Source organism: Coccinella septempunctata, chromosome 8 (genome assembly GCF_907165205.1).
Source record: "Coccinella septempunctata chromosome 8, icCocSept1.1, whole genome shotgun sequence".
Lineage (NCBI taxonomy): Eukaryota > Metazoa > Arthropoda > Insecta > Coleoptera > Coccinellidae > Coccinella > Coccinella septempunctata.
In genome coordinates, this window is record NC_058196.1 from 18,157,332 (window position 1) to 18,184,857 (window position 27,526).

General features: G+C 34.9%; 1 protein-coding gene across 4 annotated transcripts; it reads right to left on the reverse strand.

Moving 5' to 3' along the window:
- Window positions 1–2,276: 2,276 nt before the first annotated feature.
- Window positions 2,277–25,914, reverse strand: LOC123318540 (phenoloxidase-activating factor 2-like). 4 transcript variants are annotated; one of them, XM_044905188.1, is made up of 8 exons: window positions 25,804–25,914; window positions 17,181–17,481; window positions 10,060–10,095; window positions 9,408–9,655; window positions 7,005–7,224; window positions 5,531–5,796; window positions 4,078–4,241; window positions 2,277–2,573 (listed from the first exon to the last, which is right to left on the reverse strand). In XM_044905188.1, the coding sequence occupies exons 1-8, from the start codon at window positions 25,808–25,810 to the stop codon at window positions 2,397–2,399; spliced, it is 1,419 nt and encodes a 472-aa protein (XP_044761123.1). In that variant the 5' UTR covers window positions 25,811–25,914; the 3' UTR covers window positions 2,277–2,396. The 4 variants fall into 4 exon arrangements, with proteins under 4 accessions (XP_044761123.1, XP_044761124.1, XP_044761125.1 ...); XM_044905189.1 differs by lacking the exon at window positions 25,804–25,914 and adding an exon at window positions 25,616–25,773; XM_044905190.1 differs by lacking the exon at window positions 25,804–25,914 and adding an exon at window positions 20,302–20,460.
- Between the last annotated feature and the right edge of the window lie 1,612 nt (window positions 25,915–27,526).

The following is a 27,526-nucleotide window of genomic DNA, read 5'->3' on the forward strand; positions in this document are numbered from 1 at the left end:
CACGCACGACATCGCCTTGAAAAGGACCTTTTAATGCTTCGTGCATATTTTCTTTCACTGATATGAGCCGCAGCTTGACTGATTTTATGCCGAAGTTCATCCATTGTCATGATGGGTGTCGCATAGATCCTGTCCTCGAGGTAACCCCAATAGAAAAAGTCCAGAATATGCCGAAGGTCCAATTCACAAAGTCTAAAGTAAAGCCAGTTCAGTTTAGTTTGCAGATCACTTGAATCCAGTTCCATAAACCATTACGCAAAGTATATAGAGTTATTAGAGTCCATAATCTTTGCCATCACGGAAAACAAAGGAGCAAAACGACCACAGAACAATGATACTCATTGGCACTGACTCTGCCGAGAATAGGAACTTCTTTATCAGCGCTATTCTTATTAAACAAAGAACATCTACTATCCTTCTCTAAAGTGTATCTCTCGCTATCTTTCTCTATTTAATTTCTAGATTTTATCAACTACACACGTGTCCCATTGAAATTCCAAGAAAAAATTTTTTTCACTATGTATGAACGAGAACAATTAAGTAATTTAGTCTTTCTAAGAAATGGTACGCATATTGTTTTTTTGCGACTTGTTTTGTTACGCCCGATAGCTCAGTAAATTGCTCCAGAACCAGTCAGGGATCTGGAGCCAGAGTCTACTTTCGTAGGCCGCTGACTGAACTCTCTGCATTTCAGGCAGAAATCTTCGCCATTGATCTCAGCGCCAGCCATTTGCTTAACATTGGTTGGGCGGGTAGGTCAATAAAAATCTTATCGAATAGTCAAGCTGCGAATAAATCTCTCGCAGCAGACAAATGCAACTCGGCACAGGTATTTGAATCTAAAATCTCCAAATTGGGAAGTTTAAACAGACTGCAACTGATTTGGGTACCTGGACACTGACCTCAGAGGCAACGAAGTATCGGATGCTCTAGCCAGAGAAGGCGCAACATGAGGACTTATTTGCCTGGAATCAAGTATAGGAATTTCCAATTCCTCAATCAGGGAACAGAACAACAGTTGGATAAGGCATAAGGTCCTGGAGTACTGGCGCAACCGTCCTGCACTGCGTCACTCGCACAGGGCTATTTCAGTGACTCCCAGCCCATACACCAGTCGGCTAGGATTTTCTAGAACCAATCTGAGATATATCATGACGGTTTTCACAGGACATAGTAGACTCAGAGCCCATGTTAAAAAACTCTGCATCGTCAATGACTCTGCAGACTCTGCTTAAAAGAGAACGAAACAATTGAGAACATCCTCTGTGACTGGCCGGCGGAAGACAGGGTCAGACTTGGAGTCTTTGGTTCTCCGAAGATGGTCCTAGAGGAACTCAAGAATCACTCCCCCTCTGACATCATCTCCTTTTTGAGTAGGATGAGACTGGAGGGAGAGATCTGGCTCTACGAGCTTGCCTGTGTGCTACAATAGACCGCTTGGTCGCAGTGGCAGGTTTGGTTTATCCGTCCAACACACCCAGCAATCAGTAATCAGTACCTACTTTTTGGATGAGCGGACCTGAAATCTAAAAAGCTCTTCCTGAAACCCTGCCTTCCCTATTTTTCAAATTTTTCCGGCATTTTTGTAATATCAATTGTGGCATAGGCATTATCACATTAACGACATTTCATCAGTGCCAACAAAAACTTTAGAAAATTATTTCATGGCTAACCGAGTGCTAAAATGAAAATGAATGGAATATACACCTAGTTGATATTTTTATATGCAATTTCTCCAGACACTGTTGATGCTTCATTAGTATATATGCCTGAAAGGACGTTTTATTTTCTGTTGGGAGGGAGATGCTGTGAGTTGATGAGATTAAATTTTTATTTAATTGTGGGGTTTAGAAGTGGGAAGATGAAAATAATAAAAAATTGTATTTCATATCTATACGTATATGCCTCATGTTATAACATGGATGTAATATCAATCAATCAAATTTTATTACTAACAAGTTTCATAAAGGCTGATTCATGCTAGACCGTGTCGGAGCCGGCCCGGGACCGACTCCGGGCCGTTGCAACCGGGTCGCCTCTCTGAAAACACGGGCACGGCACGTGTCCCAACCGGTGTAGTGTGGATGGGTCAATTGAAATTGCTCATATAATTCTTTTACCGTGTCCCGGCCCGGACCCGACACGGTCTAGCATGAATCAGCCTTAAATGGTACATTTTATATTACAGGTACTCTAAACATGATAATCATTAATATTCATAAATACAATAACCATTATACCGCTCTGTAAGAGAGAAGGAATTCACTATAGTTGAAAACTTTTCATGGCAGTTCATTTTTTCGAAATAATGTATAATACATTATTGTTCGGAAGACCTATATACATATAATGATTATTACCTATATTTTAACACAATAATCCTCTAATTTTATCTTTCAGGTATTGATTTCCCTCAGTTTCCTTTCTACCCAGTTTATCATTTTCACAACATCTGTGTATACACCTGGAACATCTTTCTGTCCACATCCAACACCCCATGAAACAATGCCAGATTGTATATACCTCCTTGGGTTATCCTGGTCAGGGCACACGAGCGGGCTTCCGCCATCACCCTGTAAAATAAAATTTGTTTTTATGAATAGTCTTATCCATTTTGAATAGGGTAATATCATACTCTAATTTCGCAGTTTCGTTTCTTTTGTTCAAATGAGCATTTATTTTGGTGTTCTTGCAATGAACTTATATGGCATTTAATTCGAAACCATTCAATAAGGAGCGGTAATAATAATTCAAATAAAAACGCAACCTTACAAATCATTCAAGAATAAGAAGATAAAACAATTCAACACTGAAGATTTGATTATGCGCCAGCAACAAGTTTTTGAGATATTGAAATATAGTGGATACAGAATGTTGACTTTTTTGTGTAGTTCTTGGATTTCATTATATGGGGTGTTTGGTATTCAGGAATTTCTCTCAATTTTGATTGTCTATTCTCATGATTTACTTGAACTTTTCATTAATTCTGAAATTCTTTATTATGAATGTAGTTTAACGCCGAAAGGCCACGAAAGATATCTAAATAAATCGGACTGGCAGAATCTACAATTCCAGTATACTCAAAGATTAGAGAGTTAGGATACGTTTGGTTCCTATAACTCTCTAATCTTTGAGTATACCATGGAGAACGTACCGACATCAATGATGAGTAGCGATAGGCCGGTTCGCTCTTGCTTGAGCAGGTCAGCCAACCAAACGATGTCGACTGATGAAGGACCTTTCGTTGGAAGCACGTTTCTGTTTCTACTCTGTAATCTGTGGTTGGAAGCCAGCGACCAGCGACGGCATCGAAGTAATAAATAAATCGATGCGACATCTGGCTTTCAACAACCTAAGCGTTCTCATATACATAGCTACTCAAAAAAATTTTTTTTCCATGATGATGTACACATGTTCATTTTTTCAGAAGTAACCAAAGGGCTATTTTCACTCCTGCGTCCAGTAGGCACGAAAAATGAAAATAGCCCTTTGGTTACTTCTGAAAAAATGTGAGGTTTTTAACTGTGTACATCATCATGGAAAAAAATATAGGGTGTTACATTTGAAAAAATCGAGAAAAAACAATTTGAAATTCTTCATATTCGGACATTGATAACAGACACCCTGTAAAAGAGAGGTTGACATTTAGGAACGATGACTAGGCAAATTCTTAAGTTAAAAGAAATCCTGATCAAATTCATGTTTCTATAGCTTCTGGAAATCGGTAAAGGGCTTTTACCGAACTACTGTTTCGTCGAAATTTTGCAGTTTTTTCTGAATAAGATCCGTACCGTTGGAAAAATATTCCTAATATTTTGCATCATGGTAGAGGTATTGAAAAGCATTGAAAATATGCAAAAATATAAGGGGTGTTCCATTTAAAAAATCACTTATTTGTTGAATAAAATTATTTGGGAACATCTTGTATATCAGAAAATGATTTCCTGAGATGAAGAATTGAAAGTACAAAGGGAATGCTTCTCAACTAAATTCCTAAAATGTCTAGTTTGGCAGCTGTGGAAGCCTAACGCACTATTGCAGGACCCTGTATAATGCGACTATTGACTATATACTTACAGTGCATGTATCTTTACCGGCCTCACCTCCAGCACATGTGAACGAATTATGAAGTTTGAAGAGAGGTCCTAGACGTGTTTTTCGCAGCAAATTTTGACATTTATCATTCGAAACTATTGGAAGCTCAATTTTCTTCAAGATAACTGAGTAGGCTCCTTCTCTACCTGTGAATCCAAAACGTAGAATATTAATGCAATACAGAAAAATCTAATCTATACTTGGAACATAAATTGATATTCCCACAGTCTGAATAATATTATAAACTAGGAAACGAACTAGGCAATACAGTGAAACCTCCCTCTATTAGCGGACACCCTTGGGACCATGGAAAATCCTATGATTTTTGTATTTTGGTCGTATTAAATCATTGGTTTATGAGGCACCTGGTAATACACATAAAGAGCTGGATCGAATTACCTATTTTAGCATTTGGTGATATTCGTGAACGTCCGCAGCTGTTTCGAAGAATTCGGCGGTCAATTGTACATCGTGTTATGTATCGAAAATGGTGGTCGTAGCTTCGAACAATTTTTATAACATCTAACGTTTTTTTATTTTTAATATTAATGTTTCTGCTTCAATTCAGTAAGTAGCCACTCTTTCATGTTGGATAGAGATTCATTTTTAAATATTTCTAGTTATCTTGACACCGAGACATTTTCGGACACTAGTTTATGAATAAAAAGTGTTTATTTAAGTGCCCTTAGTTATAGTTATTCTGAGACACCCTGTAGATAGTAGGTACCCCCAAACGCAGACTCTGGATGCGCCACAGAACTCACATCGCCCCAAATGGCTAAAATATTATTTTATTTTAATTTAATTTAAATATGAAGTTTTCATCCACCTAGCATATGCCCATTCAAAGGTGCAGGTAAGTAATATAAAAATTAACGAACAACAACTAGGTAACTCAATCAAATCGCCGTCAGTCGTAAAAATTAACGTCAACTACTGATTAGGCGATACAAGCAGACTTTTTGAACTAGCTTATAGGTAATATTAGGTCCATAATCGTATGTTGTACTTCATGTCCATGAAGATATCGTATAAGACGTAGTATGTTTTTTCTACACACAGTCCAATTCATGAAACGATTGCATACTGCAAATCCAATTTAGAAGAATTGATACTATACGTATATGTATGTTCATCAACTTGAGCCAAATATTATTATTTTTCCTAACAACGGCTGATACCCTAATAACCCTTTCCATTAACAGCCGTTTTTCAATAAACCTATCTATCCATCGTTTCACGATTGGAAAATATTTTAAAATATATCTACAGATATATCATAGAAACGATTAAATCAAATAGTTTTTCTATCTTCAGTAACTGAAACAATGTATAGATAGGTTCATTGAGAACGACCGTAAAATATGGTCATCAATGCGTTCAACTGTAAATTTTGAGTTTTCATTTCCATAAATAAGTAAGTATTGTAACTCACCAAAATTATTTTTTCCCCAACCGCTCGCGATACAGTGCTGCGAGTCAACTTTCTGGTTTGCTTTCGGCAAACACACCAGACCAATACTCTTCACTTTGGTGAATGGCTCATTCAATACTACGATTCCGATATCGTTTATAGCCCCATCTCCATATTTCTCGTGTGTAATGGTCTTGATCGCTAGTCGTTCTTGGAAGGGTATTCTTTCTTTTGTAGTCTGAGTATCCCATTCTCCGGCTCGGACAGTTATCTCAGAAGGTTGCAGTCTGCAAGCAAAAAATATGTATATAGGCATAAAAAATACATAGTACGATTTTAGTCCTTGACGAGGTGTTTTCAAAGGTGATACTTGATGACAGAAAGTAGAACTTATCGAAATAAATCATTTCACTGAAAATGCCTTTTTTCTACAAGCGTGCGCGTTCAACCTTTTTCCCCCACGCATTTCAAGTTGCAAAGAGTCACTTTCCCAAAAGGTGCGGGAAAAACGCCTGCTATTTCTTTCCCGCACGCATTTGCGTGCGGGAATGGATTAGCAGGGGTTTTTCCCGCACGCAAATATTATAGAGTAAATTAAATTCTATCATGTTTCTATGAGCAGAACGTTAACGATGAGAAACCCATAGTAATGACATGCAGAATTACGTCTGTCATTATATATGAATTAATCAAATGAGATATGATCTGTTTCGTGAAATGGTTATATTTATATATTTCAAGCGCTTGTAGAAAAAATATTGTTCCTAACTCTTGCGGAAAGTGTCTTGCCCGCACTCAACTGCTTACCCGAACTCTGCTTCGCATCGTTCGGGCAACGGCAGTTTCGTGCGGGCAAGTATCACTTTCCGCACTTGATAGGAAAATAACTATTTAATATACCATAGGTATACCTCTGAGCTTGAAGTGTGTCATTTATTAGATATTCATTCGTAAGATATTCAGTGAAAAAAAAGGGGGGCTCATATTGGGACCACTTCCTCTACTTTTGTGTAAAGGGGACTCGGCTTATCCTTGCAAGGTTTATAGTTTTCCATATAGATAAAGATCCGGCAATCTGAATGCTATGAATTTGAATCCAAATTCGCACATATCTGTCACCAGTTGGGAACTTCTTGCACATGAATGAAATGAATGCAATGCAATGAATAGCAAAAATTTTGATATCTGATAATGGAATTTAATGGCAAAGAAAAGGCACTTCAATGTTCAACTCTCCGAAACAACAGTCCGAATCTGTCTAGTCGCAACAAGAAATTCGCTGGAGATGAGTTTTATGAGGAAGAATGAAGTTGGGTTCACGAAATTCGTAGGAAAAGGATAAAACAGAAAAACAGTCTTCTGAACATTCTTATGTTCAATATTATTTCCGCATTGAATAAAAAATTAGAATTGTCGGCCGGGCCTATCTGATGAACGGGAGATATTTTGAAATGTTTTCTTCTCAAGTGAAAATAGATTTTTTTTACATACTTACATTGTTAAACAATGGGCTGCAGTTAGGACTACGTTAGGGCGAATTAGTGAGCCTCCACAAATACATTGGTGACCATGGATAGATTTATCATAATTGGTCCTCAGAAGTGCCACCTGCCAAGGAAATTCTCCATACTGGGCTTCGTTATGCAAATTTCCCTGAAGAGTGAAGTCTATACCATTTACATTCCTTACACCGCATTCGGTCCAATCATCATCCGCTGTTCAAAAAAAAAATGTGAGAATACAAGTCAGGAAAAAATTTATGATCTATCCAGCTGTTCAAGAATAGTTTTTTGGTGGATAATTCAAAGTAGAATTTCTTTTTTAACTTTTTTAAATGTAACACCCTATATTTGACCTCAAAAATGGAATGGCAAGCTCAAGTTATGATGAGTTCCTTCAGATTACTTTATAGCTCAGAAGCACCCTTTACGGTATAATGGCAAAATATCGAAAATATGGAGTTTTTTCAAATAGCAGTTGATGAAGAAACTAGTTACGTCAGCGATACAGACAGAATTTTTTCGAGAAGACAAGTTGGCTACTCCTACATATAAAAGAAAATTTCAACTCTGGAATATACAGAGTGATCATAATTATTAATTCTCAAACATCAAATACAAATAAAATCGTCGAAAACATTCTTATTTGAAATGGCACACCCGGTATTTATATATCTCGTTGAACTTAAAAATTAATTAAGAAACTATCCTCATAAAATTTTTCTACATCTAGACCTGATAGTTTCTGAGCAATTTTCGATTTTTAATTCAAAACTAATAAACCATTTTCGCCATTATCTCGTGAATTTTCCTTCTAAGCTATAAAGTGGTCTGAAGAAAATCATCATAATTTGAGCTTGCCATTCCATTTTTGAGTTCAAATACAGAGTGTTACATTTAAAAAAGTGCAACTTTGGTATATATCTTTGTTTTGGAAGGCCCTGTATATACCCCTGTATATAACCCTGTATATGACAATAATTTTAAATTGAGCTTTTGAACACCCTACACACACCACAAGAAAATATTTTCAAAATATCTTTATTTACTCCCTCAAAATGAGCGTCTCGTCTGGGGTGGGCCACCCGGTATATACCTTCATGAGTATGGCAAATTTCACCAAAAGCTCATTCAACTTCGCTTATTCAATTATCAATCAGAAGATACAGGGTAGTTCCTCGACCCATACAAATATATTAACAGTAGATTCTTGAGGTCATAAGAAACACTTTTTTCGTATACCATTTTTCTGATTCGGTCCTAATAAATAGATATAGCCATTTTAACATTTCATAAGGAGCTGTGCCACCCCTGGAAAAACAAAATTATCTTCAAAACAATTAGATAAATCTGCGACACTACACATCTTTGGATATTCTAAAATCCACAATACGTCAGACGGTAGCGAACATATTCAATGTAAGAGAATTTATATACCTAATGTTTCATCTGAATCTAAACGACTTATGTATATTTCAGCTGTATATTTCGACAATCAGAAAGATTGTGCATTCACAATCTTCCTCTTCCTCTTCATTAAGAGGATGACAAAGAATTTCCTTCTATTCTGAGACCCAAAAAAGTGGTGGCATTTGAGAATTTTATCTTTGAGTGAATTAATGCGAATCGTTTACTCCAGGATTTTTGATGATTGCCATCGTAGAATAAGTTTCCGGAAATCGATTTTTCTATTTTTCATTTGACTTGCCCTATACATTGTAAATGTCTTAAGGTACCAATAAATACCTAATTATTATTATTATATCAATGTATTAAGATGAACAGCCACAAATACGAGATTCGACATTGTGATTTGTGATACGTAATATCAGAAACTTTCACGAAGAACGGGCAACGTAGCGTTGATTTAAAACCCAAAAATGTTTTGACAAGCTTTATAACCCCACATTTTCGTACTATACAGATGAGTGAAATGTGTCAAATTTCCATGGCCAACCGAATGCTAAAATAAAAGTGAATGGAGTATACCTATACACTCAACTAAAGAACCTAGTTTCTGATTTTTCTGACTGACTTTTTCTGACGCTAAGACCGACCGTTTCCGAGAAAAATTACAATAATATTTGGCTCACAGTAATCAAAATCGACACTTCTTTTTCGAAGCTTTTTTTTGCAAGTTATTCAGAATTTGAACGCTTAAATATACCAACTCGATCAGAATTCATAACAACAAATAAAATAAGAAATTCAAAAATTGACTTCTACATGCTGTATCTCCTGAGAGATTGGAAGTAGAAAAAAATTATAGAAAAAACTTCGTATTTTAACTAGAAGTAATACTTCCGAAAATTATGACCTGTACTTTCCAATCACCCTGTATATTTTATGAATTTTACAACTTCAGTTATTATTATACTTCTAAACATTAAGATTTTTACCTTTCTCGTTTAGTGTAAACTCATCAGGTCTATTACCAGTCGATGTTGGTTTTCTCGTTGTTGCGGTTGGTTTAGTTCGTGTGATTCTTTCCGTACTTGATATTGATGGTGATGTGAATGCTTCTCTGGTTGAAGAATGAGTAAGTATACTGCCCTGTGTGGTTGAAGAAAATGTCGAAGTGCTGTTTGGTCGTACTTGGCAACACACGTCTAGATAGTGGTCACATTGGTTTTCGCCATCGTCATATCTTATGATAGATGAATAACATAAAAGTATTCATTAATAATTGTTCTTTCCATTTAAGAGGATCAGAATGTAGACCTCCATATGATGAAGCATTGAATTATGTCCTAGTTCTAAATGACTTTTAGAAGAAAAAGAAGAACCACGCAGATGTTCACATAAATCAAGTTCGCAAAAGTTCCTTTGGATGTAGAAAGTAAAAGAATAAAGTGAGAGATGTGGGAAATGAAAAAAGATGAATTACCAACATAAGAAGTCAACAAAGAGAAAGAGCAAAAGAAAGGCTCATTCATAAAAAAATGAAAAGGCAAAATGGATATGGTATGGGCAATCAATATCACAAGCTCTTTTATCTGATAGTTTTTGCAGCCAATACCATCACCTTATCAAAAGCTCATGAATACGTACAATCCATTTTTCAATGATGATCCAAATGCAAAGTTTCTGAAATGAAGTTTCAGTTGAGTTTTTTGTTGTTGTTCATAATGATAGTTTCAGAGATCGATTCCATTTGAGAAATTCTTGCGTTTTCATGTCAACATGATTCATAACGTTTCAGACGCTATTGTAAACATTTTTATTCAGAGTGATTTTTTATAAACAGTGGGGGTAGGTACTGAGCATAGATTAAATTAAAATATAGATGGATCACTCTGACAAGTGGCGCCACCTATTGTTATGGTACACTAATCACAAAAATTATTCTGAATTTTACCGTTAGGTGTCACTGCATTTTGAGCTTTCGATCGTTATCACTCGTGAATGACCGTGATCTCCGCCGAATATTCAAACGACTAATCAAGATATCTATAGATCGACAGCCAAATGTATTTTTGATTATCTATCAAACTACGAATTGACATAATTTTCTAATAAATTATTCAATAGGCGAAGCGAAATGTCTGCAAGAGTGAAGTCGTGCTGTGTTGTTGGGTGCAAAAATCGTGATGCAAGAAGGTAATTATGCGAAATTACATTGAATTCAAAAGACCTTAAAACCTTTATTGAACAAGTTCATAGGATGTTCGCTACTTCCCCAAAGTACAATTAAACATCGCCCTACAATACTCTGCAGGAGGCAGGGTTTTCTCACTGAGGTTTCTTCTCTGATGAACTCTCGTATCATACGGCGAATTGTACCTCATTATATCAACCTCTACTGAAACTTTTTCATGTCATCTATATGCTTTATTGTTTGATATTCAAAAATGTATTGCTGATATTCAATAGAATATGCGTATATTATGTATAAATATTGAATTGTTTAGGAATTATATGGTAGTTTATAAAATGTTTTTGTGTAATGAATAAGTTTTGTAAATAGAATAAAGTGAATTTAAAAGCTAATTTCAATTATAAAATGATTCCGTGTTTGAAGAACAATGCAATAAATTTTTCAATTATGAACTGATTTTTTTTTCGATTCTTCGGATCAGAGAAAAATCCAGATAAAGATTCGTATTATTCGTTATCTCACTGCTCAGCACTGCTGAGCAATTTATTTCGAATCTTTCTCTGAGTTTCACACATTAAAAATGAGCGTTACAGATTCCCTTTTTATTTGGTTTCGTCGAAAATTAGTACATGTACCGTAAAAACAGATGACGCTGAAGTTTGTTTTTCGAGTGGTCCATCTATTCTCTGTTCATTTAATCTATGGTACTGAGCATAGATAACCTATAGATGCGCAACTCTCTGTCTGAATTTGTTTCCTTATAGAGCGACATCTATTGAGTTTTTTCCTTTTTCGCCGGCATCGTTTTGGCAGCGTTGTTACCAGAATTACAGATGCCTACTGAACTGCCAACGCATTTGGTTTGAATTTTAATACCTCAAGATTGAAATTTCTGTCGCGAATCATCACAAATTTATGCCGAAAATAATCTAATTTCCGACATAAATTAGTAATGATGCGCAGCAGATTTGAAACCCCCCATGAAAATTTCAATTTGTAGATTTAGTGTCATCTGATTTGAAAATTTTCTATAGGAGAAAAAGAAGATAATACCTCCTCATATTGGGCTTGAAACTCCTCAACATCTACTTGCCCCCTGAGTTCCTCCTTAGTTTTGAAATGAGTTATTAAAAAGAGTTATTTTGGCGAGGATATTTAGAGTTGAGCGATGAAAAATAGTATTAAATGTTCAGGAAGGTCTAACCAATTTTCTGTTTGGCTTCATTTAAAGAATTATGTAGTGGGTTTATAGCTATACCTATGCCTTAATTACTTCCAAGCAATCCGAACATTCATTATAATATCTTTCATCGTTTTTTTTGACTAAATATCCCGCCACACACGGTTTCCTCAAATAATTTTTTGCATTTTTACCATTTTTACGTCAAAAGTTTTGACTTCCATCACATTGTTGTTGTTTTTATTCTTTTTCTTCAATCAAAGTTGCTGGTTATTAGTATTAAATAGATATTCGTGAAGAAATCTACTCTAAGATATCTATTCGTCGATATTTAAAAGGAAAAAACTCGATAGATGTCACTACTTCTGCCCGAAAAAAATCATTTCAAGGGAGTTAACCCCCCCTGGTACTGAGAGTGTCTAACATGATTTCAGTCAACATGAATTCAGTCAATCAAACACAATTTTTGTTGTTGTTAATATGCTCGGACTGGTCGATCACATAGATTAAATGAACAGAGAATAGATGGACCACTCGAAAAACAAACTTCAGCGTCATCTGTTTTTACGGTACATGTACTAATTTTCGACGAAACCAAATAAAAAGGGAATCTGTAACGCTTATTTTTAATTTTCTTGTAATGATCAAGGCAGAATATATTTGAAAATTTCTGAGTGAAACTCAGAGAAAGATTCGAAATAAATTGCTCAGCAGTGCTGAGCAGTGAGATAACGAATAATACGAATCTTTATCTGGATTTTTCTCTGATCCGAAGAATCGAAAAAAAAATCAGTTCATAATTGAAAAATTTATTGCATTGTTCTTCAAACACGGATTCATTTTATAATTGAAATTAGCTTTTAAATTCACTTTATTCTATTTACAAAACTTATTCATTACACAAAAACATTTTATAAACTACCATATAATTCCTAAACAATTCAATATTTATACATAATATACGCATATTCTATTGAATATCAGCAATACATTTTTGAATATCAAACAATAAAGCATATAGATGACATGAAAAAGTTTCAGTAGAGGTTGATATAATGAGGTACAATTCGCCGTATGATACAAGAGTTCATCAGAGAAGAAACCTCAGTGAGAAAACCCTGCCTCCTCCAGAGTATTGTAGGGCGATGTTTAATTGTACTTTGGGGAAGTAGCGAACATCCTATGAACTTGTTCAATAAAGGTTTTAAGGTCTTTTGAATTCAATGTAATGTCGCATAATTACCTTCTTGCATCACGATTTTTGCACCCAACAACACAGCACGACTTCACTCTTGCAGACATTTCGCTTCGCCTATTGAATAATTTTTTAGAAAATTATGTCAATTCGTAGTTTGATAGATAATCAAAAATACATTTGGTTGTCGATCTATAGAGATCTTGATTAGTCGTTTGAATATTCGGCGGAGATCACGGTCATTCACGAGTGATAACGATCGAAAGCTCAAAATGCAGTGACACCTAACGGCAATGACGGCTCGTCCGGGTATGCAGGGTCGGCCGGGCCGACCCAAAAATAATCGAGAAATGGACAATAATTATAATTATTTTACTCTTCAAAACTCATTCCAAATGATTAATTTCGATATTAAATTCTCGATTAATTTCCTAGTAATAGGAACGACAACTTATTTCGATCAACGTGACGCCCCTGTCGCCCTGAGTTAGTTTATTTCGAAGTTCTCTTTCCTTACGATAAACACGCTACACGCTAGGTCGGCCAGCCGGCAGTAGCCTAGCGAAACGCTTCAAGTTATTGTACTATACAGCACCTACGTCGCACGCAGTTATCACCAAGTTGAACATCGTATTACGTCGCTGCTAGATACATACACGGTCGGCCAGCACAAGTTGGGCCTACCTTGCTATGGTTTGGGCATTTCGTTTTCATATTTCTAGATTTCCTCATTGTCTATTCCAAGATATTATATTATCAAATGAATAGTTAATCAATGAATATGATGTCTATTTTTGAAAAGAGCGTATTCGTACCGTTTAAGAGTAGTTTAGTCAATGAAAATATAATATATCCCTAATTATAGTCAGATTTTTTGATTATTAAATGAATAGTTAATTTTTGAAAAAAGGTATTCCGACCGTATAAAAGTAGTTTAGTGATTCTTTGACCATAAAAATTCGTAATTCCTAGTGAATTTATAAGGGCACGGTGATTTCGAAGCTTCTTGAATACGCGTAGATCGGCCGGCCGAGCCTCGGAGTGGGGATATAAGAAATCGCATCCGCATCGCTGTTCCCATATTATGAATTGAATTAGGCCAGTGTCGTAGAATAGAAGGATATAAGAATCGCATCCGCATCGCTGTTCCCATATTATGAATTGAATTAGGCCAGTGTCGTAGAATAAGAGAAAGGGGTTCTCACGTGTTTATCAGTTTTCTTCGATTCATTTCGTAAATTTTCATAATCTGAGTGGATTCTAAATTTCTTTAATTGTTGAATAATTGGAGTAGTAGCAAATCGAAACAAACTTTGCATCCTGTCACAAGATCATGTGACAGTAGAAAGAAGAATGGTGAAATAAAGAAAGGAAAAATTAATACATTTTCACTTAGAATCAAAATTGTAGATGTGTTTCAGTGAACTTAAAATTTTGATCCGTATTTACGTTGATGTTTTTTGTTCTGATAAATTTGTTATCGGTATTTACAGAGAGACCCCGAAGAAGAATAATATTGAATAAACTATTATTCAAAAGCTGGGCAAAAACAAAGAAGTGTAGTACATTCTTTCTCCAAAAACAAGCCTGTATATCGCATTGAAAACGAAACTTTTATACACTGTTGTATAAAAAAAATCAGACTATATCTACAAGATGGGGCAGAAGTCTAGAATAAAATTAATATTTCTTCAATATTAATCAACCACTCAAAATGAAGACGCTGAAACCCACCAATAGCTTTTCAATTACCTTCTTCTTCTATCAATGAGTAGTTTCTCAACCAATAACTTAACATCAAGATGCTGAAAAACATGTCAATTGTTTTCTGATTGCATTTATTTTTGGAAAATAAAATTGAATATTTTTTTCCACCCCTTAGCCGCAACCCTATCCAACTTATCTTTAGAAACTTAATCGACAAAAAATATATCGATATTTAATTTTAGAAAAACAGAGATTATGGTGGGATTCCGCGTTTTCATTTTCAGTTATTGGTTGAAAAAATAGATATTAATTTTATTTCAGGATATTCCCCTGTATATCCTGGGTCTGGCCGACCCACACATTATGGGCACGAGCCGTCACTGCCTAACGGTCAAATTCAGAATAATTTTTGTGATTAGTGTACCATAACAATAGGTGGCGCCACTTGTCAGAGTGTCTATATTTTAATTTAATCTATGGTCGATCAGTATTTTAAATTGCGCTCTTTTTGATGTCAGAAATTGTATCCTAAATTCGAAATACACTGCGCAAAAAAATTAACGCACATTCTGAAAATCTCAATTTTAATGAAAGTTAACTCTACATCGACTTTATAAATTATTTTTTATGTTTTCTCGGGAAGGTTTTGAACGAAACAAGACACATTAAATGGAAGAAAAATTCAGGATTTCACCGAATCTTATGTGAAAGAAGAGAAATCAACAATTTTCAAAATACTGAAATGCTGATAAGTGATTTAATACTTGGTATTTCCACCCCTTGCGTTAATTACAGCTCGGCAACGACGGTTCATACTCAAAATGAGTGATCTCAAAATGTTCTGATCTAATCCTTCCCAGATTTCTCCGAGTTGGATTCCTAAGTCAATAAGAGTAGCTGGATGATTTTCTGAACTTCTCAGCCTTCTATTGAGGTTGTCCCAAACCTGCTCAATCGGATTGAAGTCTGGACTTTTTGCTGGCCATTCCATTCGAGAGACTTCAACCTCTTCAAGGTACTCCCGAACGATGCGCGCACGATGGGGTCTGGCATTATCGTCCATAAAAATGAAATTTTCACCAATGTATGGGGCAAATGGCACTAAATGCTCTTCAAGAATGTTCCTTATATGCTTATCAGCATTCATAGCTCCATTATCAACGACTACTAGGTCTGTGCGAGCAGTCAAAGATATACCACCCCATACCATAATCGATCCTCCCCCGAAACCAGTAGTATTCAGGAAATTGCACTGAGCATATCTTTCATGTGGACGTCTGTAAACAAAGGAACGTCGATCACAATGGTAGAGGCAGAATCTAGACTCATCTGTGAAGAGAACTCTTTCCCAATCGGCCTCTTCCCAATGGATATGCTCTCTCGCAAAATCCAAACGCGCCCTTCGATGGGCTGGGGTAAGAGCTGGGCCTCTTGCTGCGACACGAGGCCTTAAATCATATTCTCTGAGGCGATTTCTTATTGTCTGAGTGCTAATTTGCACCTCATGAGTTTGCTCAAGCTGAATTTGAAGGAGGCGAGCGGTTGCAAGCCGTTGTCTCAACGAAGAAACTCTCAAGAAACGTTCTTGAATGGCAGTTGTTACCCGTGGTCTACCCTGTCCTGGTCTTCGGACATTCATACCTGTCTCCCTGAATCGCTGCAACATTCTGGACACACTTGTATGGGAAAGTCCAAACCTTTCTGCAATTCTTATGTATGTCCACCCTTCTTCTCGCAAAACTACCGCTTGGGCACATTCCTCTTGGGTCAAATTGCGTGTTTCGCGTTGCATAGCGATCGAGTGTAGAAAATCAAACGAAAGAAAAACTATTGATCACTAGAATTGATCGAGAACAACTGATTTTAGAATGGAGCCAATACATTCAAAATTTGATAATATCATCTTTTTTTATTCCTGCTGGGAAAAAACATCTGTATTGAAGAAAACCGTTGAAAGTGGATAACATATGCATGCATAATTCTGATAAAAATAATTATCATTGAGAACACCTTCAGTTGTGAAATAAATTTGAGATTTCCATAATGTGCGTTAATTTTTTTCGCAGTGTATTACGTTATCAAGTAGCCCTGATTTCCGGGGCCCTCCGCTTAGAAATTTTTGGGGTCCTTCCGACCTCCCTCTACTTTTCCCATTTCTTTCAAAACAACGTTCAACGGAAATTTGGTTCTTCCAAAAGGAAACCTTATTTTCATTGTTGAAACGTAAGATACTAAAACAAAATTCAAGAAATTATAAAAAAAATCAATAAAAAAGGGGGAAACTATTATGATGACACTGATGAGAGTAACTCAGGTACATAATACTAAATATAATTTTTTTTTTCAAAAAACCTGAGTAATGGCCAAAATTATGAGAATATTCAATTGATGAAAATTCAATATAGATCTTAATATAAAAATACAGGAATATTTTTATATTCACTTGCCGAATCCGAACCGATGAGGTAATATACGAAATAAGATTATCTTACCTGATATTTATACTGTTAAAGCCGTCGAACTCTCCCGTTTGTATGACAGTCTTTGTGGTAGGATCACAGTTGTAGTAAGGAACACAAACATCTATACCTTGCCTTTCATTTTCTCCACATTTATGAAGTGCTCCATAACCACGTAATGCTTCCTCGGTTACTTCCTCATAAAAGGTGTCGTTGAAAATGTCATTTACAGCCTGAATTACAGTGTTATTAGGCCTTGCTATCTGTGCCTTCACGACGAACAGAAGAGATAGGCAAATTGAAAATGTCTTCATGATATCCATATCATGAAATTCTGAAATGAAATGGATTGAAATGTTATTAATTAATTGGTTTTCTTCCTTATACTTGAAGAAAACGGGGTATATAGTCCATCGAGTTTTGTAGTATTTGGAAATTCAAAAAACTTCTGAATGTTTCATTTTGAATAGTATTTGAGGTGTTCAGCGTTCAGAAGTGATCAGTCTGTGGTCAATGGTTGGATTCTATCGATTCGATATTTGAAAATTTTTGTTCATTCTTAGCAAAATTTTTTGCCCTTTGGTCACAAGGGTAAGATTTTGAGAGTAATTAATAGATTCTGGAAAATTATTCTTTCAAGAAAATGTAAAGGAAGTGTTTCATTCAGAATGCCATAATGCTGACTGATGATGCTAATCAAAATTTTTCATTCTTTTAGTTGATTTCGATTAGAAAATTTTCAAATTAGTATTTCACGAATGAATTGGAAATTATGAACCTTTGTATAAAAACTTGCTAATGAGAGTCACGAAAACCAAATAAGAATAATTGACAAGAGAAATTAGATTCTGAGGAAAGAATGGTTATAATCAATGTGCAAGACATTTGGGGATTCAGACGTAGAAAATTAAAAACTAATATGTACCCCGTATACAGGGTGTTTCACGAGTAAACAGAAAAATGAAAGCCTCGAATAGAAAACATTGAGCTCTGTTCAAAAAAACCTCATATGTATGCCTTAGGTACTCCGTTTCTGATATACAAGGGGTTTTCTGAAATGTATCAAATTTTCGCTAAGCTATAACTACTGAAATTCTCGAAAGATTGGTCTGAAAATTTATATTTAGGTTAAAATTGTTAGTTTCAATGAGAAAGAACATTTAAATTCGACAAAAAACACGACCCGACTCAGTGAGGCTTCATTCCACTTCAAACTCATGAAAAACACCCTGTATGAAATTTTTCATCATATAATTTTAGCATTTTCTTTATCTGCATGTAAGATTGTCATCATGTTTTATGAATTGTGGCTAGACGACTCTAAGGAATGGAGCACTTTATGTAAATGAATTTAGAAAATTTTAATAGCAATTTTCTCCTCTACAAATATTCTGTTGGATGTATTCGACAATTATACCATATTCCGTCATTCAAAATTGTCATTCACAATGATAATATGGTGTGTAATTGATAATACATAAATATGGAAAAAAACCGCGCTATCTTGTAATTTTGTAATAAAAATTTGATCTTCAGAATGAATCGTCTTTCTGTGAATAAGAAGTTCTGACAGGTAGGTGGTCAAAATGATTTCCTCCACATTTTTTTACACATTTTCGCCCTCTTTATGAGGCTGATAACTTCTCGTTTTATTATATTACATATATTACGAATTTCGTCACAAGCAGCATTTATTGTTCCTTTGTCAGGATATCTGTTTCATAGAACTTCCGTCTTGAAATAACCCTAAAGAATGAAATCGAGGGGTGTCAGATCAGGGGATCAAGCAGGCCATTGTTGGAATACTCCCCTTCTAATCCACCTGTCTGCATATTCTCTATAACCTAGAAAATTTGTTAGGCATTCTGAAAACTTTTAACTACTTAACTTGATAAAGGGACCTGAAATTCTGATAAATACTTTTTTCTGTGCATGACTATGATCAATTCTTGAAAAGAAAAAAGGGTAATAAGACCATAATCTTCATAGATCCATCAATGGTAATAATGGAATCAATGAAAAATTCGAAAAAGCATTAATCATATTCGTATTTTCAATTATTATCCTCTCTAAGGTCCGATTGTTCAATTCGTGATTAAAGTTAATCCTGGATTGATTTTGACATTTCCGTTTAAATCTGTCACGTTAATCCAGGATCAACTTAAATCTCGGCTTAAACCTGAATTGAACAACCGAGTCTAAAAGGGCGAATGAGGTCAAAATTAATCCTGAATTAATTCTGAAGATGTCAAGTTATATTTATTATTTTAATGATAGCGCATTTTTTATTTCTATCTTTGTTCATCCTCAGTAATATAGCTTATTATCACTTTTATCTGTATAACCAGGTATGCTATGAATATCAAAAACAACTGCAAGCCATATTTTTTGAACAAAAAAAGTCAGTTGCACATTTCTAATCAATTTTTTGCAGGGCTGTTTTTTCAAGAGGCATTAGACCACAAAACAATTATGTATTCATTGGAAATAATCCGCGAATGGCCATATCAACGATTCATTGAATTTGAGACAATCCTATGCAGATGACTAAAATATTAAAATTATGATGAAAAACTACATACAGGGTGTTTTTCATGAATTTGAATTTGACTATAGCCTTAATGAGTCCGGTCCTGAGTTTTGTCAAAGTTTAAATTTTTTTTTTTTATTGAAACTGACAACCTCAACCTGATAATGAATTATTCAGTAGGATCGATCGAAAATATCAGGAGTTATAGCGAAACAAATTACAAAAATATAATTTAAAAAAACCCCTGTCTATCGGAAACGGAGCACCTAAGACACCCATAAGAAGTGGTTTTGAACTCAGCTCAATGCCCTCTATTCATGGTTTTCGTTTGTCCGTTTACTCATGTAACATCTTCTTTTGCCCAAGCACCAGTGTTCAGTGATTGTTATAATAATTCCATTGAATAATTTCATTTGATTTGGTCAACAGTAGATTATGACTTTTAGCGCAAAATATGAATAATAACACCACATTTAATTCTATTGTTTGTTTCAGTAGAAAGTTGTCCTGTGATAAATGAAACTGATTTTACTGAAATATTATTTGGAGTTCGGCATTAATTATGATTATAAATAATATAGGTATGTATAAAGAATAATTGGATAAAAAGAGAACATTATTTACCTTTGCAATTAGAACACTATAAAACAACTTCCGATGGTACCGTCATATCTCCTAATTTTCCAACAACACTGCCCCGTTCCTCAACAAAAAATAAGATAATTCCCCAAATGTAGAATGCTAAATGAACTCACTCTCCTCTGTTATTCCCAAACTAACTGGGAATCCAATCCGATGAGATGGTTCGCAAATTAATCATTAAATCTCACCGAAGAGTTTGTTAGCCGCAAGATATACAAATAAAACCAAGATAAAACCAGTTGGTATTCCCATACCCAAGTTGAACACTTAATTTTTTTACTCAAAAATCCAAAGCAACACGTCTTCGATTAGCAACTGGAATTCGTGACTGATATACAGGGTATCCCAAAACTAGTAAATCAAACTTCACACCACGATAGAATAGACCAAATATTATCGAATGACACCAACAGTAGTTGGTACGAAAATGTACCGTTTCCAAAATAATCAGAATTTTATTAAAATACCTAAAGTTGCCGATTTTCGAACTATTTTTCCTAATCACAAGGCCAGTTTGTGAAAAAGGATATCGATTTTGAATTATATTGAACTAAGATTATTGTTTTACCTCCCCTAATTGAAATTACTTTAAATAGTTAATCGATAACCTAAGTGAATGTAAATTAAAACAATTTTTTTTTCTACCTGATTTTTATTACTCAGAATAAACCCCCTTTATAGGGGTGATAATATGGGAGAAAAACGCTCTCCTTATATAATCAAAAATTGGCCTTGTGATTGAACAAATAATTCGAAAATCAGCAACTTTAGGTTAGGTTTTTTCAGAAACGGTACATTTTCGCTCAATTAATGTTGGTGTCATTCGATAGTATTTGATCTACTCTATCGTGGTGTGACGTTTGATTCACTTGTTTTGGGACACTCTGTATATACCAGGGTGCACAGCCCAGACGCGGCGCTCATTTTGTGGGAGTAAATAAAGATATTTTGAAAATTTCTTCTTGTGGTGTGTGTAGGATGTCCCAAAGCACAATTTAAAATTATTGTCCTATATACATGTCTTCGAAAACAAACATGTAGGCCGAAGTTACACTTTTTTAAATGTAACACTCTGTATTTGACCTAAAAATGGAATGACAATCTCATATTATGATGATATTCTTCAGATCACTTTATACCTTAGAATAAGGACCATTTACGAGATAATGTCGAAAATGGTTTACTAGTTTTGAATTTAAAATCGAAAATTGCTCAGAAACTATCAGGTTTAGATGTAGGAAAATTTTATGAAGATAGTTTCGAAATTAATTTTTACGTTTAACGAGATATAGAAATACCGGGTGTGCCATATGAAATAAGAAATTTTTCGACGATTATTCGTAGTTGATGTTTGAGAATTAATTATGATCACTCCGTATATCCCAGAGTTGAAATTTTCTTTTATATGTAGGAGTAGCCAACTTGTCTACTCGAAAAAACTCCGTTTGTATCGATGGCGTAACTAGTTTCTTCATGAATTACTATTTGAAAAAACTCCATATTTTCGATTTTTCGCCATTATCTCGTAAAGGGTGCCTTTGAGCTATAAAGTAATATGAAGAAATTCATCATAACTTGAGCTTACCAGTCCATTTTTGAGGTCAAATATAGTGTTACATTTAAAAAAGTGTAACTTTGGTCTATATCTTTTTTTTCGAACACCCTGTATATGTGACAATAATTTTAAATTGTGCTTTGGGACATCCTACTAACACCACAAGAGAAGATTTTCAAAATATCTTCATTTACATCCTCAAAATGAGGGCCGCGTCTGGGGTGAGCCACCCGGTATATCATACTAAATCAAATTTAACTAGGTATTGTTTGCAGTTCGAATGAATGAGTCGGTTTGAGAGAACGATGCATTAACGAATGAGAATAGGATTTTTCTGAAAATTTGATTTACCTAAGCCAAAACTAAGCAATTATTCTGCACACAATGGTTCATTATTTCGTGAAATAAACAGAAATTTACTTTGTTAGCCATCCAGGTTTTGTCAATTAACAAAGTTAAAAAAATATAAATGTTAAAAAAACGGCTTTTTCATATATTCAATGAAATCATCATTTTTCCTCATTCTAAGGTTGATACAGCCAGTGAAAGAGTTGTAGTTTTCAAAATCAAAAGACAGAATTTGTTTATCTCTATTACAATTAATTATAACACAATATCATTTGGGTGAAAAATTCTGAATTAAGTGAATGAACGGACTATGCTATAACATTTTTTCTACCTACTCATTTAGGAATACGACTTATATTAGGTATTATTTTTAATATGGACATCGAATAAGTTCAATCCGCTCTGAAATCCACTTTGATATTTATAGTAGGTAGGTATGTAAGAATAGGCAAAAATTTTCAATATTTGAAATTCCAGTTTTCTTGAAACTCCAACATCTGGAACTCAAGGAAAAAATGTTGTTTTCAGAAACTGCGTCTGCGTTAGAAGTTATACGCTATTTGGGCCATATGCATAAAGAAGTAGTAAATGCTTTTACTTCAGTTTATTGAAATGAACGTATACATTTTATAATCAACTGACAAAAATAGTTTTCTAGTAAAAGCCAATAACCTTCTTTATGCATACGACATACGACCCAATGTGTAGGCAAACGAATAATATTATGATATGAAATGATTGTATTAGAAAAAAATCAATGTGAATGATGATTCAAATATTTAATATAACGTTTTGACGCCTATATCACACGGCTTCATCAGATAATTGATAAAAAGCATCTTGGAAATATTTAATTATTGTCAGGCTAAAATTTTTTACATGTTTATCATCCATATTGATTCAATATTATTCGTTAGGCAACATTGTTTAAGAAGAAGTAGGTATACCTTCTAACGCATATGCAAATTCTAGTTCATACAATAAAATTTCTTATTTGGATAGGTACCTCGAGTTCAGATGTTATGATAAAAAATAAAAAAAAGTTTCTAGAAAAATTAAAAAATGTAGGGTGTATTTATACATCAACACAGTTTTTATCATTGTCACTGTCTTAATCATAAATTCAATTCGAGCCTGTGCATTTCGTTAAAAGTTAATCAACGACTGAAACTGAGACTATATATTCTCAGCATATGCTGAGGCCAAAAATACTGAATTTAGTGAATGCGCTGACAAGACGATTTGGTTCATTCCCGCCTCAAATATCATATTCTGGTTGGCAAAATGAGACATATCGTGAATAAATAGACCATTGTTGTTGTCATTTCTTAATTCAGAGGAAATTTCTTGTGTGCCCTTCTTACTTCCACTAAAAAAAAATTTGATAGGATTTGATTCCGTGGGAATTCATGAGGAATAGTAAAGCAAAATAAACTGCGCAAAAAAATTAACGCACATTCTGAAAATCAATTTTAATCAATGTTAACTCTACATTGACTTCATAACTTATTTTTTATGTTCTCTCGGGAAGCTTTTGAATGAAACAAGACACATTTAATGGAAGAAAAATTCAGGATTTCACCGAATCTTATGTGAAAGAAGAGAAATGAATAATTTTCAAAATACTGATATGCTGATAATGATTTAATACTTGGTATTTCCACCCCTTGCGTTAATTACAGCTCGGCAACGACGGTTCATTCTCAAAATGAGTGATCTTAAAATGTTCTGATCTAATCCTTCCCAGATTTCTCCGACTTGGATTCCTAAGTCATTAAGAGTAGCTGGATGATTTTCTGAACTTCTCAGCCTTCTATTGAGGTTGTCCCAAACCTGATCAATCGGATTGAGATCTGGACTTCTTGCTGGCCATTCCATTCGAGAGAATTCAACCTCTTCAAGGTACTCCAGAACGATGCGCGCAGGATGGGGTCTGGCATTATCGTCCATAAAAATGAAATTTTCACCAAATGGCACTACATGCTCTTGAGGAAAGTTCCTTATATACCTATCAGCATTCATAGCTCCATTATCAACGTCCACTAAGTCTGTGCGAGCAGTCAAAGATATTCCACCCCATACCATAATCGATCCTCCCCCGAAACCAGTAGTATTCAGGAAATTGCACTGAGCATATCTTTCATGTGGACGTCTGTATACAAGGGAACGTCTATCACAATGGTAGAGGCAGAATCTCCCATATCCCATATCTCTCATATCCCAATGGATATGCTCTCTCGCAAAATCCAAACGCGCTCTTCGATGGGCTGGGATAAGAGCTGGGCCTATTGCCGCGACACGAGGCCTTAAATCATATTCTCTGAGGCGATTTCTTATTGTCTGAGTGCTAATTTGCACCTCATGAGTTTGCTCAAGCTGAATTTGAAGGAGGCGAGCGGTTGCAAACCGTTGTCTCAACGAAGAAACTCTCAAGTAACGTTCTTGAATGGCAGTTGTTACCCGTGGTCTACCCTGTCCTGGTCTTCGGACATTCATACCTGTCTCCCTGAATCGCTGCAACATTCTGGACACACTTGTATGGGAAACTCCAAACCTTTCTGCTATGCTTGTGAATGTCCACCCTTCTTCTCGCAAAACTACCGCTTGGGCACATTCCTCTTGGGTCAAATTGCGTGTTTCGCGTTGCATAGCGATCGAGTGTAGAAAATCAAACGAAAGAAAAACTATTGATCCCTAGAATTGAGCGAGATCAACTGATTTTAGAATGGAGCCAATACATTCAAAATCTGATAATATCATCTTTTTTTATTCCTGCTGGGAAAAAACATCTGTATTGAAGAAAACCGTTGAAAGTGGATAACATATGCATGCATTATTCTGATGAAAATAATTACCATTGAGAACACCTTCAGTTTTAGAATAAATTTGAGATTTCCATAATGTGCGTTAATTTTTTTGCGCAGTGTAGTATGAATGATGTAGGTATGTTGTTTCGGTGTTCTTTCTTTGTATACTAATATACCGATTCATAAAAAGAGCAGTTCTTTTCTCCAATTCATTATAGCGTCTGAAAAGATAAATGGAGATCATTATCGCTCCTTTGTAAGACTAAGATTCCGGATAGGATATAATAATTTATAATTTGAAATTCCCATCGTTGTATCAACCTAAACTGGTTTGCGATTTTTATTTCATTATTATGTATACCAAATTTTTTCATGATCATATTTATTCCTATAAGTTTCGCGCATTTCTTAGTCTGAATGAATTTTCAGTCAACATCTGAATGACGTCTTATCTTATTTCCGATATCAAGGTGAAATATAAATAATAAAATGAAATAATTTTCCTTATTTGAAATAACTTGTTTCCACGTTATCTATAAATAATTATTCAGTAGTTGAAAATCAATTCAAATATAAATTAACTCACTTAAAACCAGTTCACATTCAGTCGAAAATCTCACAATTACAAAAATTCTCCAACTTTATTCACATGTAATTCAGAAAGAACTTTTAATTCATTAATGATGAGTAGTAGTAATTTTGTTCAGAATTAATCATCGTTGGGGTCAAAAGTTTAAGAATTAGGGAATAACAGATTTATCGCCTGATATTTACCTATCATGACAATGATTAGTATATGAATATTATAAATATCTTTTCTTAAGAAACTTCACAATCTTGATGTGATATCATTGGAATAATGAATTCTAACAGAGTTTTTCAATCCTTTATGGCTATTTTCTCAGTGAAGGTTGTATTTCGAATGGTACCAGTGGCGTACCAATCTGGGAGAGGGCCCAACGCACAAGAAAAATTTAGTAATTTAGGGTCCGTACGCTGTAGGTGTAGGATAAACTATCATATAATAATAATATATTAATAAATGGCAAATGCGTTATTTTCAATAAGTTGAAATGGAATGTGTACACACATTCATGGAGTCAACATAAAATCAAAAACTGAAATAAATAAAATTTTCGAATTATACCTACTGAAAATAAAATACATAATTCAGAACTAATGAAATCATTCAATAATATACGTATTATCACAACTTTTGAACCAGGGAACATATTTGAATAGTTTTCTTGCAGCTCTGTAGCTGAAAGGGCTAAAGCATTGATGGCTAAAGCTTTTTAACTGCTTAGCTCTTTCACACATACACACATAAAAATTTATAATTTTTTTATTTCTTGCTATTTTCATTGGCGTATTCAAGACACAAGAATTTGATAACTGCATTGATTGAAAGACATTATTATGCAACTACAGTAAGTAGCGATTAAGTTTACTTGCTACCTGTTACTTTTTTTCGTTTCTGAATAACACACTCTCAGGAATAGGTATTAAAGCAATAATAATCATCATCATCATTGCGATATCTAGTATATCTCGTTACCGGGAATAAATCTACAAAAGAAACACAAAAAAAAAACGGTGCGAACACACTTATAATTTCTTAGGGCTAATTGCGACTGTGTGCCCTCCTATGACTTAAGAGACCCAACCGTGACCTACAGATCCTTCCACACTCCGGGCATGGATAGTCACCAACCAGATCTGGCCGCCGCTGTATCCTTCTCGAGTCTCCATTATGACTGTGTACCAAAGACCTCCACTGTGACCTGTCTAACGCTAGTTGTTCCCAGTTATGATTGGCATTAACTAATTTTAGTGTATCCTTAAACCGCTTATACTGTCCTCCTGGTTTCCGGGCTCCCTCTGTGAATTCACCATACAGAGATATTTTGGGGATTCTTGTGTCTTGCATCCTCAGAATGTGGCCGACCCATCTGAGTGGGGCCCTCGTTACTTGAGTCTCAATTGTTATACAACTCGCGCGTTGCAAGACTTCTCTATTACTAGTCTAGTTTTATGGTGGCCTGAGACATAAATAATAAAAAGGTGGGAACTGTCCCACAGTAAATCACCCTTGAATCTAAGAACAAAGGTCTCAAATCTACACTCTCAATAACAGATATAGTACTGGTCACCTGGGTAGAGCCCAAAAAAAAAAAACGACTTCTCACTGCTATCTGTACATAATACAGAAAAAATAGGTTCGTACGTAAAGTGGTTTGCAACGGTTGTGAACTGTACAAAGCAAGCGAAATTCCATTTTAGGGTAGCGAAAATCCATTTGCGCTTGCTCTGTATAGTTCACAACCGTTGTGAACCACTCCACGAACAAACTTAATATTTCAATTTCGTGTAGGAGACTGCTATTTCGATCCATTTCGATTTTATGATTGCGCATATTGACTATTGTGTTTTTCATTTCGTAATAAACTTTTCAGTGTTTTCAGTCCCAATCTCTGAAACAAAGTCAATTAAAAAT